Source organism: Dioscorea cayenensis, chromosome 18 (genome assembly GCF_009730915.1).
Source record: "Dioscorea cayenensis subsp. rotundata cultivar TDr96_F1 chromosome 18, TDr96_F1_v2_PseudoChromosome.rev07_lg8_w22 25.fasta, whole genome shotgun sequence".
NCBI lineage: Eukaryota > Viridiplantae > Streptophyta > Magnoliopsida > Dioscoreales > Dioscoreaceae > Dioscorea > Dioscorea cayenensis.
Window position 1 is genome coordinate 22,644,302 of NC_052488.1, and position 18,566 is coordinate 22,662,867.

The 18,566-nt window shown below is 38.6% G+C and overlaps 4 protein-coding genes and 1 pseudogene across 4 annotated transcripts in view; all 5 read right to left on the bottom strand.

The window, feature by feature from the left end:
- Nucleotides 1-602: 602 nt before the first annotated feature.
- On the bottom strand, nucleotides 603-6,186 carry LOC120282602 (AP3-complex subunit beta-A). The gene is made up of 11 exons (XM_039289438.1): nucleotides 5,909-6,186; nucleotides 5,761-5,837; nucleotides 5,422-5,671; nucleotides 4,698-5,315; nucleotides 4,287-4,460; nucleotides 4,025-4,151; nucleotides 3,830-3,939; nucleotides 3,211-3,411; nucleotides 1,673-2,697; nucleotides 1,276-1,542; nucleotides 603-1,098 (listed from the first exon to the last, which is right to left on the bottom strand). The coding sequence occupies exons 1-11, from the start codon at nucleotides 6,131-6,133 to the stop codon at nucleotides 750-752; spliced, it is 3,423 nt and encodes a 1,140-aa protein (XP_039145372.1). The 5' UTR covers nucleotides 6,134-6,186; the 3' UTR covers nucleotides 603-749.
- Nucleotides 6,187-7,450: 1,264 nt separating this feature from the next.
- LOC120282603 (expansin-A6) lies at nucleotides 7,451-9,396 on the bottom strand. Its single transcript, XM_039289439.1, has 3 exons — nucleotides 9,204-9,396; nucleotides 8,809-9,127; nucleotides 7,451-8,467 (listed from the first exon to the last, which is right to left on the bottom strand). The coding sequence occupies exons 1-3, from the start codon at nucleotides 9,355-9,357 to the stop codon at nucleotides 8,158-8,160; spliced, it is 783 nt and encodes a 260-aa protein (XP_039145373.1). The 5' UTR covers nucleotides 9,358-9,396; the 3' UTR covers nucleotides 7,451-8,157.
- Nucleotides 9,397-11,693: 2,297 nt separating this feature from the next.
- Nucleotides 11,694-14,139, bottom strand: LOC120281623 (pentatricopeptide repeat-containing protein At2g29760, chloroplastic-like). Its single transcript, XM_039288312.1, is given in 2 exon segments — nucleotides 11,694-12,382; nucleotides 12,384-14,139. Coding segments are annotated over 2 exon segments (2,199 nt in total). The 5' UTR covers nucleotides 14,097-14,139; the 3' UTR covers nucleotides 11,694-11,896.
- A 945-nt stretch (nucleotides 14,140-15,084) lies between these two features.
- Nucleotides 15,085-16,918, bottom strand: LOC120281868 (annotated as a pseudogene).
- A 377-nt stretch (nucleotides 16,919-17,295) lies between these two features.
- The window catches only part of LOC120283038 (protein IWS1 homolog 1-like), a 1,942-nt gene continuing 671 nt past the window's right edge, over nucleotides 17,296-18,566 (bottom strand). Inside the window, exons 4-8 of the mRNA XM_039289869.1 lie at nucleotides 18,452-18,529; nucleotides 18,206-18,291; nucleotides 18,048-18,113; nucleotides 17,755-17,905; nucleotides 17,296-17,435 (exon numbers count right to left, since the gene is read on the bottom strand). Coding sequence (XP_039145803.1) covers nucleotides 17,340-17,435; nucleotides 17,755-17,905; nucleotides 18,048-18,113; nucleotides 18,206-18,291; nucleotides 18,452-18,529 — 477 coding nt within the window. The 3' untranslated portion in view covers nucleotides 17,296-17,339. The remainder of the gene's footprint in view (nucleotides 17,436-17,754; nucleotides 17,906-18,047; nucleotides 18,114-18,205; nucleotides 18,292-18,451; nucleotides 18,530-18,566) is intronic.

Here is an 18,566-nt window from a genome sequence, read left to right on the forward strand (position 1 = left end):
GCAATTACTACTAAAAATCGTGTTCAAAGGCGCGCAACCGACCTTCGGGTCTATTGGTACACGAGTCTCCGATAGAACTCTCACCGAGTGATGAGAGAGTTCGATTCTCGGCTGAGGGCACATTTCTGGGAGTTGTGAATAGTAGTTGTGTGCGGGTAGTTCAGCGTAGTGGCCCCATCCCTCACTGTTCCAACGGGCGTCATGGCGTCACTGCGGGTCTCAGTGAGTTCGCCCCACTCCTCTTCCCAAAAAAGGCGTGCAACCGATATTATTATTTATTTTGAAATAAAAAAATGAATGCCATTATATCAATGTTTCGTCAAGAAAGGTAACTGATTGCAATTGATGTGTTATATAGATATGTATTACTTTCAATGGCCCTGAGGACAACTTGGAAGTTGATTCTGAACCACCAGTTCAATCAACACATTAAAAGACCTTGTCTGCAAACCAGCAAAGACTAATTCTGCATTAACTAGTAGTCAAATTATTATGAATGAATTCATTTCAAAATCCCAGAAGCTCATATTATGAATTACATGGTTTTCTTTTGCACCACTCAAATCTTGGTTCATCTTAATCAAGATTGCTTTAGTTTGTAGTGTATGTGTATTTGAATTTAAAAGTAATAGGGCAGTTCTTTATTTACCAATCAAAAGATTTGAGAAAATCTGTATCAACTTCAACCAAAATTACAAACAAACATAAAGAGCGGTACAAACTTGAGCAGAAAAGACACTGCATACACCTCATTGTAGAAATGCAACTACCCTGTTCAGAAGGTTTAGACCAAAGATTGGATCTTCACAATTGACTTTAACAGAGATTTCCAACGGTCCAGATAATTTGCCGTCGGCGGTGACTGTTATTAAACATGGTTTTGAGTTGCTTAGTATTTCGCCGCTGAATCTCAAGCATAAACCTGATGCATTGTCCGCATCTGAAGAAACCGGCATGTCCACATTTACAAGGTGAACGCATGCGTTACTGAGTACCTTGGATGCCAGACACCGAGCAACGACTAGAAACTTGTCATCACAATGAGCAGAGTGCTGACCTTCATGCTCTACATCCTCAATATGGTCTCTGAAAGTGCATCTGCTTAAAATGGATTCACAGTATCAGGTAACAATTCAGAGCAGGGTCAATATAAATGGGAGGACAATACACAATCAAGCTCATTTCTTCGCAAATGAGTACAAAATTTCTGACTTCTAATGAGGATGTCAAAGAATCAATAAAAACACATGTTTTTGTGTGCAAGTTTGACCTTACCTTTTCATACACTCAAACATCCCTGGAAGTTGAGACTCCTTGTGAAGAAATGCTTCCATGTTCATGGTCAATGGTCTCATGAAATAACCAATGTCAGGCCATAATTTGATTGAATGCTTTTTGTTGTTGCAGAGCACTGCTAGCTTGAGCGGTAACAGGTGATGCTGAAAGCAAACTTGAAGGACTCTCTTCACTGTCTCACCTGGATCTAGAGAAGAAATCTCATCCATTGGTACAAGTGTGGGTACATCCCTAGCAGTTGACAACCTTGGGAAAAAATGAAATATGTAGCATTAGTTGGACAATGGAAATGTTAAACTTACGAGTTGCGGTAAAAGAGAAATTTAAAGCGATACTACAAATTTATTTTATGAACAATCATGAAGCACAAGAGCACCTTTCAGAATTTTCAGAAATTTGACACGCAGAGTCGATGCTGGCATCAGAATCTTCATCCTTCACAGATATTCCCTTCAAGGATTCTGCAGAACAATTTTCAAAATGTACTTCGATGCAGACCAGAAAAGGGGAAAGAGATGAAACCTCAGATGCAAACACATAATCCAGTTTCAAACCATTCCCATTTACTGGATCTAGCAGTGCCCGCAATTTTGGTTTCACAATATAATGAAGATCATTTATTGAGATTCTGGCAGACGCTAGGTTGAAGGAATTCTGCTGTGCAGATGATGAGCCGGGTTGCTCATCAAGCCATGATTCTAGAGCTGACTTAGACATTAACTCAGTTAAATCAGTAGAGCAAGACGCGCTAGTATTTGCCAAAGCATTAGGATTATCTTTAACTCCAATATCAGAAATATGAACTAGAGGGGCTTCAGTTTCATTTGGAGGGTCACGTTGACCAGATAAAGTGCTTTCGCTGTCATCATTAGAGCCATCTGACTTGCTAGCAATCCCCTCACTAGCATTTGAGCTTACATATGAATTTTCAGAATCATAATCTGAATCATTTTCTTCAACTGAAGTTCCAGATGACGATAATGCAGTTTTACCCATTCTCATATCCAGTACTCTTGTCTCATTAGACATTTCTGAACAAAGATGATGGTGGCTATCAAGTAGGCTGCATGGCTTTGGAAGGGGACCATAACCAGGAGCCGTATGGAGGACTGTTTGCGAAAGAGATCCAGGAAGATAAAACCGTGAATTATTAACTGAAGGATAGGTTGTCTGCAACTTTCCACTGAGTATTTCTTCTACAAATTCATGGATTATGCCATTATTAGGTGTTGAGCCAATATTACCATCATCATCGTCTGGAGAGATATAGCATTCCACCAACTTCTCTATAATGCGAGCACGATCTCGAATGTCATAATTCATATCATATTTTGCCAATTCAAGAACATAGCTTAAATTCTTTCTGAACATCTGCTTCCCTTTGTGACCACTTATTGCAATCTAGAGACACAAACATCACGGGAAACATTAAACATACAAAAAAAAAAAGAAGCCAAACGGCTTATCATTCCAATTCAGCTCATCAATTTCTTCAATGAACACAACATTCATGCATGATCAATACATAAAATTTTGATGAGTCCTTTAGCAAAAAATTCATTTATGTCTAAAGGCAAGCACCTTTGATAATTTATTGGAATTGACCTATGTTCAAGAAATATGATTAACCTAAAAACAAGTAAATAGAATGATAATAAATAAAGTATCCCTTGAATTTACTTTTATTTACCATATTCCTATTGAGTTGATACATAATTTAGTATTTTATGTCTAATCTGTAGTACCACTCAAAATAACACAAGCAATCCTTGAAATGCCTATGTAAACATCACACTCTTCAAGAAAAGAAAAAAGTGTGGATGTTTAATTATTACCATAACAAGGCATGAAGACCATAAATGATCATTAGAATGGAACAAACAAAGAAGCAAACACTTGATCAGGTTCAGATACCTTAGCAGCAGTATTCAGGATCTGGAGCTTTGTTTCAACCTCTTCTGAGATAAAGCTCCCAGCCAGATAGCTGAGTACAGTCGGGATTGCTTTAGGAATAATCTCTCCAACAGAGTTGTACTCTCCCACTATCCACACAATTAATGCACGAGCCACAGCCTCCTTGATTGCATCCAAAAGGCGAACTAACCGGACAATGACCTGTAGAATTTAATCAAACCAAGGAAAGAACTCTTAACAGATGTAGCGCGAGTATGTCGAATAAAGTACAATGAAGAAACCCTGAGCATAGGCACAATAAGCCATAGAAGAATATGCATACATGCTAAAAGAGTTTACAAACGTGACACCAGTAAGCCAATGTATACCTAACGATGTTTTCCGTGGCATATCAACCTTGGCTATGCCAGTGTTGATATAAAGTTGACAGTTCAGCTATGCTATATTTTGGGAGAGAAAATTTGTGGCAGTCATGAAGTGTCTTACAAATTTAACCAATAGCTCAATATAAATTTCTATAGTTCTTCAATTTAAAAGAAAACTGGCATAGACAATTGTACAATTTTAAAAAGGGAAAAAAACAAAAAGAGGAAAAGTAATCAAAACATAAAACACTTACCTTCTCATGAGTAGCTGGGTCTAGCTTTATGATAGCTTTTATGGACATGATGGCTTGAACCACTATAACTGCTTCTTGATTCATATTATCACCATTACAGATAGAAGATTCTGTAATACAAAATGTTGTTACCCTGAAGCACATTCACCATTCATTGTAAGTCAACTATTGATTATGTAAATTTCAGTAATGTACCTTGTACAATTAGAGCTAAAAGACCTTCCAGGCAACTGTTAGCCATAGAAGGAAGTCTTTGTGTGCATAACCCAATTGCAGCAACTGTATCAGCAACAAATTGCCTATCTGGATCCACAATGTAATCCTAGCAACAGCACTAGAAAGATAAACATCAGCAGATTTTCGAAGTCTCCATGAACTCTATATACATTCATAAGCTTCAGGAGAAGGGACAGAAGAAATAAAGGGAAAAAATAATAATGTGTGATTAAATGATTACCTGGAATTCCTCAAAAATAATTGGAGCTGACGAATCTGTAGCAATGGTGGACAGTATGTCAAGTTTCAGAGCCCTCGCATGATAGGGATCTGAGCTACAAATGAAGAAGTCTTCAAAATATGGTGCAAAAATTGCTGGAAGCACTTTGGCAAAAGTTTGTATGTTGCAGAGAATCTGCAGAAACCAAAGACATAATTCAGTCTAAGCTGATCCTACTGCTTGTTCTGCTCTTGGAATCAGCAAGGAAAGCTACAAGAAAACCAAGGTCTTCCTTTTGTCAAGAAATACTTAAATGAATATTAATAAATGGTTATGTAGATGCAGCAACTGAAAAAAAAAATCTATATCTTAACTGAGATCACAATCATATAATACCCACAGGGGAAGAAACAGTTCAAATAAAGTACTCACAACATATTTTGAAGTATACGATGATCTTAAAAGAAACAAAAGTGGTTTAACAATTCTGTCAACATCATCCCGGGGCGCCATAATCCAATGCACACCAGCAGCTGCAAGAACAACAGCACTGTTTTGACTCCACAACAACGGTGATGTGCACTGCAACAAAAGCTTTACATCCTCATTCTTGCATGAAGTAGACACAGCCTTCTCAGACTGATCACCATCCCCGTTTAATAAACCAGGCTGTGATAAAAACTCTTCTTGTCCTTCCATGTAGCACTTAAACATCAATGCATTTAGCTTGGCATCAGATGCCGCAGAGACATGATTGTCATCACACTCCAGAGAATCACTGCAAGAGTCCTTTTCGGATTCAGAACTCACAGTAGAGCCTGAAGCAAACATAATCGACTCACTGACAAGTCCATGTCTAGCAACTACATATCTCAGAAGATTGTCAATCAAGACAACCTGCCCCCACTCCTCCACATCAAGCAGGGCCTCGCACAATCTTCTAAAATTTTTTCCAATTAACAACAGATTATTAGGGCAAACAGAATTAAACGCAGCGGCAGCAGCTCCAACCACCACAGGGGAATGGTCACTCAGCAGAACACCCACGAGCTACATAAACAGTGAAATAAGTATTTTTTTTTTCTTCCAAAAAGATGGATTTTTTAATGCAGAGCAAGTCTAATTGGAGCAAAGAGAACTAAACCAAAGAGCTAACCTCCTCAAGAGCAGAAGCATTCTCCTCGTGGCGCAAATCAGATAACTTAGGTAGCGCACTAGCAGCACATTTCCTCACATATGCGGAGGGATCTCTGGCGCACTTGCCAACAGCTACCAAAACCAGAGGAGCGACAACGTGCAACCGAATACCAGCCATGGTACGCAAAGCCCAGGCACGCACCAAAGGGTTCGTATCTGAGAGGTCCTTCTGAAAACAGTTGATTGAAAGCAACGCTTCGTTCGGTCGCCTTGCCAATATGGAAAAGAAGAATATCAGAGATCTCAAAGGAAGAGAAGCAGAGGCAAAGGCAAAGGCAAAGAGAGTGCATGCACATACTTCTCAGCGTAATGGAGCAGATAAAGGTAGACGAGCTTCTTGACTTCGAGTGATGGAGAAGCGACGTTCTTCACGACCTATAGACAGAGATGGAGATGGAGATAAGCAAGTGAAGAGGAGATCGGAGGAGATGGGGAATGAATGAGACCTGGGGGAAGAAGTGGGAGACATCGGCGCCCTGAGCTATGAGGGCTAGGAGGCGTTTGAGGGCCTCGGACTTGTCGGAGTCGAAGCGGCTGTCGAGCAAGGGGGCGATGCTGGCATCGTCAGGGTCGTCGTAGAGGTGGGCATCGGTGCCGATCCGGAGAACCAGCGAAGACGCCTTGCTGAAGCTCTCCGCCGTTGCTCCCAACTGGGGGAACATCGATGCCATGCCGAGACGGAGACGGAGACGGAGAGAGGGACCCTTCCGCTTGGAATCGGAGATCGAAGGAGACCATCGCAGTTCTATTGATATCGGTTTGGCCTCGCCCAGCCCAGCCCAGCCCAGCCCAGCCCAGTTCTTCATGGGCTAAAACCAAAACCCAACTCAAGGCCTGCCTGTAACTATGCAATATATATTTTTTAATAAAATTAAAAAATCACAACACATACACTCTCTCACATGAGAGTCAAATGTTTTAGTGGATTGACTATTGCAAGTTTGCAACGGTGATAGTGTGAAAATATTTATATTATTTTATTATAATTATTAGTATTTTTTTATTTAAATATGTACAATCAAACCCTGAACTTTTTTTACAAAAGATTTAAACTTTGATCTTGAGTCTGGGAGAGAATGGAGGACCACCTCCTCCAATTATGATAATTTAAATTATAAAACTATCCTTTGTTCTTTGCAGCAATATTTTTCCAATCGAATCGCTTTAGAACATCAAATGTTCACTTGATTTTCATAACACTAAATAGGTAGATCATGCAGCTACTTCTACTACACAACCACTTGAGGAGTGATCCACTTATCCTAATAGTCTGAGCATGTATTTTGTTATCATATGGTAGATTTCGCCAACTCAGCTGTAGATTTTTTTTCTCCACAGCTTTGTATTGTTTGCAGGTGTGGGAATGCATCACTTCTAGTGATTGCCTCCCAGTCTTAATTTCTTTTTTTGCCCTTTATTGTTTTCTCTCTGTTATTTTTTAGTAGTCATTATCCATTGTTTTGTTTTATGTTTGTTCAGTTCATATGTTTGTTACTTTATGTTGTCTTTACTATCATATTGTTATGGTTTTCTTTTAATAAGTCGATTTTATCGACTTTACTCAAAAAAAAAAATTTATAAAATTAGTGATAATACTTTTTGATCGAGAATAATATTATTCAGTTTAAATATTTATTTTTGTCTAGCATGTAGTCTAGATGAAGTATTTGGTGGATTGATTTAAGTCCCATAAGGGAAGGACTGAGACTTTTTTGTAGATGAAGTTTGAGTCCCAAGAAAAAGTCATTCTTTCAAAAACAGTCAATGGCTCTACGTGGTAGATCACTTTGATAGAAGACTTCACTTCATTTTTTGGTTTAACAATCTACTTTTGATTGCATTATTTTTTTGGGTTTATTTTCAGTTGCTCAATTTTTTTTTTAAATTAAAAATTATAATTTATCCATTTTATGTAAAAACATAGATTGACGGTGCACAAAAAGGAAAATGCAATTATATAATAAATTCTTTATAACGAAAAAGTAAAAACGATAATTAAATTAAATCCATTTTGTCCCTCTACCCAAGCGCCTAGGCACATGGGAGCAACTCATCAACACCCTTTTATCAAAGCATATATAGACCACCATATGTCTCTCATGCGGCTCTCACGCACGGATTGAAGCCATGCCATGCCATGCCATTTCTCAGCATCATCAGTACCCATATATAATCATCTCCATCTTTCCCGGAAGTTTCAAGCACTCAAGTACCACAACATTCTTACTCACTAACATGCTTCATGATAATTCCATTACAATTGAACAATTGAACCTCGTTAGCTTCCCAACAAGCCAAGACACTACCATGCTAAACATGTGCAACTAGATATGCTTGGACACAAGTATATCCTCAAGCTCTACAATGACTAATTAATACCATAAAATAAGCTTCAATATATATATATATATATAGATGAATGTATGTAGTTATATATATATAACACCATAGCAGCTGCGGGTCACACTCTTTTTCCTTAAGACTTTGCAACCACTTCAGCCGCTGCTTTTTTCATCACTACAGTAGTTGTTTTGTCCTACTAAATCCCAAAAACAGCTCATAAAAAAAAAAGCTCTCAAGTCTCAACCCCACAACCAAACACTGCACTCCACTCACACTAGCTTTAATAACAAGCCCAAACATCAAAGAAGTGACAAGTTACTAAAAATAAATCAGGACTCTTTTGACTTTGTCTTCAAACCCTGAAATTCTTGCCGGAAAAAGTTTGCCCGAACTGCCAGTTCGCCGGAACAATGTTCCAAGAAGTGGAAGTACGGCGGTCACTGCCGGTGACGCGGAACGAGAGAGACTGACCGACTAACACTGAGTTTGACTGCCAGTTCTGGCCCCAGTTCCGAGACATGGGCATCCATCCTGTTCGTGAACCCTTCACACTGACACGTACGATGTTTCCAGCTCCGGCCACGTTTGAAATCAGCACCAGATTGAAGTACTTGAACCCATTTATGGTGAACCTAATTCCACCCTCTTTCCTGCATGGCACGCTGGTTGGGTCGCAGCGTGTCCATTAAATGGAGATTATTAAGAAATATAAGGGTGCAGATGTAAAAACATTGCATAAATTGTTAATTTAAAACTTTAAAAATAAGTTATCAAATTTTCCTATATATATATATATATTTTTTTAATTAAAAATGACCGTACTGTAGGTACACCGGATATCGCGGTTATTGCCTCGTGGATGCATTGATTTTTCCGTACAAGTAATTGACTAAAACGGCCTCTAAATTTGCGATATTTTCGGAATTTGTCCAAGTACACGACAAAGAATGTTCACATTCTGGTCAGAAAGAACTAAAAAAGAGGGCGAGGTGAAGAAACGTACCGGCGATAAGAGACGGGGACGATGCCGGCGCGATACTCGGCGATCTTGAGGAACATTGGCATGGCGAGATCGAAGTGAGGTCGTGGAGGATTGCACCACCCGCCATTATCAGAGGGGAGGGCATAATTAGGGGGGCAAAAATTGGTGGCAGTGATGAAGATGGATGGGCTACCACCATGACACCATTGAGGATCATCGGCACACTTGAGCTCAAAACAAGATCCACAGCTCATCCCATCGTTGAACAACGCCGTGCTCAGCGCCGCTGTCTCCACGCCGTAGCCCTGGCTGTAGAGATTCCCATACCCACAAGCCCCTCCTGTTCCCCAAATCCCTAGCTGATTTCAGTAAAATGTGATTAAATTAAGTAGATTAGAGATCGTTAGGGTTGTTACCCATGGTGCCGGAGGCGTCGCTGCCGCCGTAAAAGGTTGCGTGAGCGCTCTGCCATGATCCACCAGTGAAGACGCCTGGAATGTGGGCGGTGGCCGGAGCCAAGATCGAGATCAGAGAGCTGAGGATGGCAACGGAGAGGAGAGAAGAAGCCATGAGAGAAGAGTGAGAGTGGCGAGTGAGTGGAGATGAGGACGAGTACTACTTATGAAGACGGGTAGTGGCAACGGTGTAATTAATGCTTTGTATTGAAGCAATAGATTAGGGGGGCGGTGTGTGGAAACGTTTCAACCGTTTGCTTTGGCTGAAAGGATGAATTTCCTCAATTACCCTCATTTTGGGGAGGAAGGAGTAAATGGTCATTTTCATTTCACGGTGTTGGGAGAACCTTCTCTTTGCTTGCATCGCACGTTGTGCTGTTACTTATGGACTTTTTAGTTTTGCACCCTCTCTTTTTATTTATTTATTTTTAAAAAAATATATAGATTTGGCGCAAAACATTCTATATATTTCTTTTTCTTTTTTCTTTTTTTTATTAATATTTTTAAGACTTTATTCGATTTTTAATTTGGAAAAAAGATGAGTAATAGAATGGGACCCAGAAATCGGGGCCGTATTTATCGGGCCATTGATCGCGCTTTTGTTGAAGTGGTGTGTGGGACCCACCTCGAGCCTCTCGCTCCACCACAGCCCACATACTAGACCGAGATCTCTTCGTTTCCCATGAGTTTCTCGGTTCTCGTGATTCGCGGCGGGCTATTACCACTCAGCAGCTCTGCCTACGTGGCACTTTCTCAATGGGTGAGATAAGTCCACGTAACACCATTGTCAAAGAGTGGTTAACATTAAACCTAACGCACATGTGAATGGGTTTAATTGAGCTCCCACCCAAACCGTCACCATTTGTTCCCACTTGTTATTATTACCCACCACCAATCTTGTCATATTTTTTTTTCAGAAAAATATATAATTTAATTGTAGTATTGGAGATAGACAATGTTGTCACGTAAGGAATTTGTTTTCAGCTACTTGACCACATGCAGTACGTGTGTGTATATTAGTATATATATTCCATTCCTATTGTAGTATCTGATGCCAAAGCAATTAATAGACTACTAGTATTTAACTAAATAACAAGCGAATGTAGTCAAAAACTCACTTGACTACTGTTACTTGATACTGCAGCAATGTCCTAGTGTTTGCAAAAGCAGGCACAACTTCATACTGTTAATATAGACAAGACGTCAAGTTTGCAGGCCTCACACATCCCAATCACCGGATTCAAAAGAGTGTCTAGTCTTCTTCGTACTTGGGATTCCCATTATGGTGAAACCAGACATGCTCTTTCATCAACTCCAACAACACTACAGTCATCTGGAGCCAATGATAGTTATAACACAAGTAGGTGAGATCCCAAGAGACAAAGCTGAAGATTTGATTAAAATAAAAGATTGGAATAACAAATTGGGTCCAAAGATATAATAAATGAACATTATGAAAGGTCAATGGAAACATGCATGCTTAACTGAAATGATCTCTTAAAAGGGCATGAAAGCATAAGCAACTACAGCCATAATGGGCAGACAGCCTTAAGAATTAACATTGCCTTCACTCTAACCCCATTCATAAGTATGTCATCCCAGCCCAAAGGTATACATGAGTTCAATTTCGAATTTGTTATTTATTTTCTATAAAAAAAAAAAATTCAGGATGACAAACATCCTTCCTAAACATCAATTGTGGACATTCTTTCACAAGAAATGCTTAAGCTGAGCATAATCAACAAGGATTCATTATTAAGCATGAATTGCAGCCAGTAGTAAAAGCATACACAATTATCTAATATTATCTAATGCAATTTGAAACAATTCGATATGCCATGGTAAAATAAATGGAAAGAACAGATTCAAATTGGCAAGCACCTAATTCCACAAGTGAATGGTAATCCAAAAAGTGGACATAGGAGATTAAGTAGACACTTAACCATAACAAAGTGATGATGCGAAGTTCTAAGATTCTGAACTCAGTAGTAATCAAGTGAAGGTAAAAGCAGATTAGTAGCTGTTAAGGATAGAAGGAATATGGCTTGTCAAAATGGATAATATATGCTCTACAAAGCCTGTAGGAATCGAAGTACCTAGTAGGTTCAAGTGGCCTCATATTCCGATAGCCACTAAGCTTAGGTGATGCTGGTCCTCTAAAATACCATATATAGAGTATAGCAAGGCAGAGACAATTCCGTGATGAGATTGACTTGTAGGCGTTTCTTCGATATAATCTTGCATACGAGTACTTAGCTTATTTATAATAAAGATGCCTACCCTTTATTCCCTGGGATAGTAGTTGGTGCCAATCCTGCTCGGCTAAAGCCAATCAATTGCTTCTAAATAGCCATCCCAATTCTGAAAGTTGAACTAGAACAAGGTTTTTTTGTACTGCAAGCAATGCAATTGATGGAATACTTGTTCTAGATTTTGATAATCTCTGAACCATATTAAATCTCAATGGCTGATATGAAATAATGGTCATACAAATCCAACCAGATGACAAGAGAAAGTATCAGTTTCACAAGCCTCTGAAAGCAAATCTTTCAGCATGTGCAATATCTAGTACTTCCATCATCATCTGAGGAATGCATGGCATGAGATTTGGTATAAGTAACTTGCTGAATTTTGAAGATTTGACATGCAACAAATCACCAGTAATCCATACATGAACAAGAACCGTCTTTGAAATGGTGAAATCGATAGCGATCTCTCAAATATATCTGCCTGTTGTAAACACTTGATATAAGTTTGGCAGCAGAATGGCAATCATCACAGATGCGAAGGTTCTTTGCAATACGGATTGGTGCAGGAGACTTGATGCTAATGAGCCCATAAGCAATTGTCAGCTTCTCACTGTGTAGATATAGAGCTCTTTCTTTGGTACCTTTTTCTTCTTCTTCTATATCCTGCAGCACTTGTGCAGAGTCAGGTGTATAGCCCACTTCTTTTAGTTTTGATGTGATCTCATCCAATTTCAAGTATATCTTCTCTGATTGAGCATGAGCTGTATCCCCCACCAAAAATTCATGAACAACACCATTAACTTCTACTAAGCTGCAACCAGGTTCTTTTTTGATCCCTGTATCCTTCATCTGCTTTCTCAACCTTGCAACTCCATCCCATTTCCTAGTTTTTCGCATATAAATTAGACAAAAGAACATAAGCTCCATCGTTTCCTGGCTCCAATTCAAGAAGACGCTTACAGGCATATTCACCCAAATCAACATTTTTATGAAGTACACATGCTGCAAGCAATGCCCCCCAAGTCGAAGCACCACTTTGTATTGGCATTTTTTCAATAAATTCCTCAGCTTCTTCTAAAAGGCCAGCACGTCCGAGAATATCAACCATGCATCCATAATGCTCAACTCTAGGTTCAATACCATAGATTGGTTGCATTTGACTGAAAAACAATCTGCCCTGATATACTAAGCCGGCATGGCTACAGGCACGAAGGATATTGGTAAAAGTCACATGATTGGGTGGAATTTGAGCGTCCTGCATTTGCGAAAAAAGATCCAATGCAGCCTTGCCCTTTCCATGCATGGCCAATCCTGCAATCATCGCACTCCATACAAAGACATCTTTCTTTTCAACAGATTTGAACACATGCAGTGCCTTCTCCAAGTCACCACACTTGGAGTACATGTCAATTAGCGATGTCGTGAGATGAAAGTTCAAGTTGAAGTTATTCTTCTCCATGTATGCATGAATCCAGCATCCTAATTCTAATGCACCCAACTGGGAACATGCTGAAAGAGTTGCAACAAGAGTGACCTGATCCGGCCTCACATCTGAAAGTTGTGATTCATTGAAAAGAGCTAGTGCTTCTTTTGGCTGACCATTCTGTTCATAGCCTGAAATAAGTGCATTCCAAGAAGCAATATCATGCTGAGGCATACTATCAAAAACACGGCGGGCAGCATCAAGTTCCCCGGCTTTTGCATACCCAGCAAGCATGGTGGTCCAAGAGACGGAATCTCTTTCAGTCATTTTGTCAAACAGCTGCTTCGCATCTTCAATGCTTCCACATTTCACATACATGTCAAGAATGGCATTGATCAAAATCAAATCTTTAGGAATATCATTCATTTCAATGTATGAATGGATCCATTTCCCTAGCTCCAAGTCTTCCTTCTTCCCACAAGCCGAGAGAACACTCACCATTGTCACATCATTCGGCCTCAAATCCCCGCATTCCATCTTAGAAAACAGCTCCAGAGCCTCATCACACCGCCCTGCACGCGAGAAGGCCGCAATGATAGAATTCCATGAAACAACATCTTTCTGTGGAGTTTTCTCGAACACCTGGTAGGAAAGTTCTAATTCACCACAAGCTGCGTAGAAATGGATAAGAGAATTGAGGACAAAGACATCAGAATGGAAAGGGGATTTGACGGCCATGGCATGAAGAGCGCTGCCCACCTTCAATGCAGAGAGCCCCGCGGCGGCTTTGATGGCGAAAGGGAAAGTGAACTTATCGGGAGTGAAGCAGCTACAATGCAGCATCTGGGAAAGCAAAAGAAGAGCAACCAAAGGGTCAGAGCTGGAAGCGTAAGCACGGATGAGGGTGTTCCAAGAGTAGAGATTTGGTTGGGGAATTTGATCGAACACCCTGCGGGCATAGACGAGGTTAGGATGAGGAGAGAGAGAGTAGGCAGTGAGGAGCCTGGTGGCGCTGTGAAAGTCGGAGAAGAGGGAGAGGCGGAGCATGGGAGCATGGATTTGCTTGATCCGTGCTGCGTCGATGGATTTATAGCCATCCAGAAGAGCAAGGGCGGGATGCTCCCTGAAACCATGGCTGGTGGTGCCGGTGGTGGGAAGGCTAGAGACTTGGAAGGGATGCATTTTATTTAAAAATAATTTTTTTAAAAAAAATTTTACGTGAACTTCACACACACACATATATAATCATATTTAAAGACACATATATAATAATTTTTCCTTCACTTAATTGCTTTGGGTGAAGAAGAGAGATTAGATAGATAGAGATAGAGAGAGAGAGAGAGGTGATGAGTAATCTCGAATTTATGGACGTTCACAATAGCCGTCGGATGATAATTCGACGACTGTGATCATTATGAACCAATATTTTATAAACAGTAAAAAAGATATAATAATTATATAAATAAACATTGAATGTTGATCAACAACTGTGATTAAAAAGCATATTTTGATTATCATTTTTGATAACGCAACTAACTCTTGAGAGAAAAAAAGGCGGTATTTCATCTCTTTCTAAGGGTTTTTGTTTTATATTTTATTTATTATCTATCCTATGTAATGTTGCTATTAAAATTGATGTTGAAGTCTCCCCCATTGTTTCACTATTATTTGAACTCTTTTTACTTCTAATTTAAGTGGTTTATTTATTTTATTTTTTTAATACAAAAAAATTATTGCCTGTTATTTCTTTGAGCTTGTTTGTTTTTGACTGTTGATTCTTGTTTGCCGTTTTAATAAATTTGTGATTCATCTATTTTATTAAAAAATAAACTTAATGCTTTTGAAGGCGAGAAAAATAATGAGGAGAATCCTGGAGGACTATGAGTCACCTGAAGTTTATTAGGTCCTGTACTGACAGAGTGAGAAGAGCCGATGTCTAATTAAAGCTAGTTCAGCGAGCCAACCTAGTCCTTGAAAATTAACCCCACAAGCCCCGCGCCTGCCTGTCTCCTGATGAACCTTATTGTTTTGCCTTTCTTTGTATGTTTTTTGTCAGACTAATTCTGGCTTCAATTGTAACTTTTTGCTTTTGTTACTAATGCATTGTGCCTTATTCAGTTTCAAAAAGGTGCAATGATATATATATATATATCATTATAATTTTCATCACTCAGGGTATTCAGCTGCCTTTGATTTTTCTTAATTATCATTCAATTTTATACAGTAAAGTATAGTATAAGCTGTATAGCTTAAGTATTTGTTTTTTATGGAACTCAAATCAACTGCAGAACTGCTGGCAAAGATCTCTTATTTGATTATCAGTAGCGTTGGATAAAATGTAACTCCTGCTCCTTCCCACTGTCCTCACAAATCAGATTCAATTGGTTATCTCCTTGTGATGACTGTAATTTAAGAACAACAGAACTAAGAAACTTAAACTCAAACAAATAAATTACATAAAAGTTAAACATTTTACCGAACAATGAGAGTATGCTATTGATTTGCAGCTCCATCTTTTAGTAGGTACACAAGTCAGGTAATGGCACCATGAACAATGCTCATTAGCATTATAACCCCGGAAAAGCATAATAAGCCCCACAATAAACCTATATATATGTAAATATACAAAAGGTTGAAGTTATGACTGAGTTATAGCATTTTGCATCACCTTAATGAATTGAATTTAGTGAGAAAAAAACATGGTTGACTTACCAAACAGTTAGAATAATGACAGCAATGGTACACAAGACAAACTGATATAGTTTGTGTTTGGGTTTTGGTTGGAACTGTATTATGTCCTGAAGGTTGAGTTCTTTGGCTAATCCATGCAAACTGAGGACGGATAAGAAACACAAATCCAAGAAAAAAGCCTGAAAGAAATCCTCCAATATGAGCAAAATTGTCCACATGTGGGAGAATTCCAACAGCTAAGTTGATCACAATGACAAGCAAAAGAGTGGATAATGCTGCAAACTGGAGAGAAAGATTAAAGAATAAGAGAATGGTTTGTTTGCAATGAGGAAAAGTGAAGTTCAAGACATACCTTATTTGCATAAATTGTCCAGTTTGTTAGGAGTTCAGAAAGCATCCCTCCAAGCAATCCAAACAGAGCACCAGAAGCACCAACTGAAATACTTGATTGGATAAACAGAGCAGACATCAAACTCCCTCCAAATCCAGAGATAAAATACAACAAGCCTATTTTTACTGTAGTAAGAAAAAAAAAAAACACAATGTGTTAATGAGTGTGGAAAAAGAGATTAAAAGAAGAATAAGGTTGATGTTTAAGATATACCAAACCCAAAATCTTGTTCAAGTTTAATGCCAATGAAAAGGAGACCAAACATATTGGCAAGAATATGGAAAACCCCAGCATGAAGCCAAATGCAAGTGAGGAGACGCCATCCTTGGTGCCCATAAACAACTTTGTTAACTTGCAAGGCTCCCATCCTCTCTAACCTGAATGAAGAAAATGAAAGATAACCAAGATAATTAACTGATGATAAGAATAGATAAAGATATAGTTTTGAAATGATCACTAGAACTACTTACATGGAAGCAGAGGGTCCTAGGAGAGGGTTCTCTTTGAGAGGTTGGAAGGACAAGCGACCAAGAAAGTGAGCACCAACACAGGAAGAGGAGTTCTTGGGGCAGTTGTTGAAGAACATGGTGATGATGAACATGATGATGTTGGCAAAGATGAACAGAGGAACCAACCATGGAGACCATTTGGTGAACAGAGGATGTTGCTGAAGAGGAGAAGGTTTGGGGTCTGAAGGATGGACGGTTATTTGGATGTCAGCTTGTTGATGAGGAGGACTGGGGATTTTTGTGGCCATTTCTGAGAATTGTTTGTTTGGAGGAGGATTGATGATGATTTGGTGTGAAGGTGGTAAAGGTTTCAGGAGAGAATCTGGGAAAACTTTATGGAGAAAATAAATGGTTCTCCATAGTTCCATTCGCCTGCTATTCAAGCAATGAAAAAGATAGCATTTTTTTTTATTTTTAAATGAATTCAATTATAGTGCAACTTGTTGGCAACTCTGTTCCAAATTAAAAAGGACAATGATAAAGAAATCAGGACGGCAAAGAAAGAGAGACCAAACACTGAGTCAGGGTCCACCACTGCGCACGTGTGTCTGTCTTGTGTTTTATCATTAGCTTCTAAGCAATGATTATTTGGGAAAAAAACAATAGATTTTTATTGATATAAATGATAAATGTATATACAGTTAGTGTGATAGATACAAAAAAAAATAAAAAAATTAAAAAAATATATGTTTATTTATGAATAAATGACACTTGCGAGGGGTACTTAAAAATCTCCAGTGACTATTTCTATGCGTTACCCTTGCTGTAAAAATCTGGTTCACTGGTCCAAACGCTAATAATTACAAAGCTTTTATCTTCAGTAATCCATCCACATCATATGGTGCACATTTCACAGCCTTTTGAGTTGAGCTTTAATGCATGAAGGTTCGACCTCTTTCCTGCTCTCATCCGTCTAAATATTTTATCTATCTGCATCACCAAGCAATTGTTTTTTAATTATACATGAGACTTAAATATGTGAATACTAAGAATACATGATAATTAATGTTTGAAACTGGTGACATAATAGTTTTCCAAAATACGAAAGTTAGAAAAAGAAAGACATCTCCATGTATTTACTACTACTACTACTGTTGCATGTGCTATTGTCTTGAGCAATCCCCTTGTCTAACCACCCCAAAAAAACAAAAGGTAGATATATAATACAGAAATAAGCAGAGGGCATCAATCTAATGTACTTGTAGTTGTTATATCAAGAATAAATAAATATGATGGAGTTGTAATGAACCTTTGTTTGGCGGTCTTGCACAGCCTTCTTAGCTCGTATGATTTCCGCAGGATAAGACTTGGACGGTGGACGGACCAAAAAATCCAAAGGTGCCTTCTCTGGTAGAGTAGCACGTTGGGGTGCTGAAGTTATTTGGAGGGATTTGACAACCCTATATTCATATAGGAGTTTATTGAGAACCATAAAAATCATTAGCAAATTAACATCTAATGTTTTACCACAATAAAAAGATGCAGGAAAGAAATAACTTGATAAAAGAATTTGTACTTCCTTAGGTATATATGTTATCTTACTTTGGGGGTGCAACCAGATCGGCATCATCATCCATTGCATCCAATCTTGCAGCTTTAGTTACAGGCCTTCAAAAGTAGAGTAAAAATTGAAACTGTTAATACATAAGGGAAAAAAAAACAATAAGAAATACACACTAAAGACACAAGTATATGATTACTTCTTAGCGAATGTCCTCTGATAGGAAGCTATATCAACATCCCGTACATCCTCGTATCTAAGGCTATTGTTGAAAATTGGACGACTCTGTAGATGATCATTAAGAACACATTTTAGTAAAGATGCTACAAGGAACCTGTACTTCCACAAAATTTTTATATTAAAACATAATAATAAAAGAGATAAAAGCTATGACAGATCTAAGAAGAATTAAAAAATATCCGTTTTCTTAAAAAATAAAAATTACCCATTTATCAATAATTGCTTGAGCAAGCTTTTTATTGCCTTTGATCTCCTCATCAGATTTTGACAAAAACATAATCATCTGCAAGAGAGAAACAGTGGTTCATTTTAAAATTTTC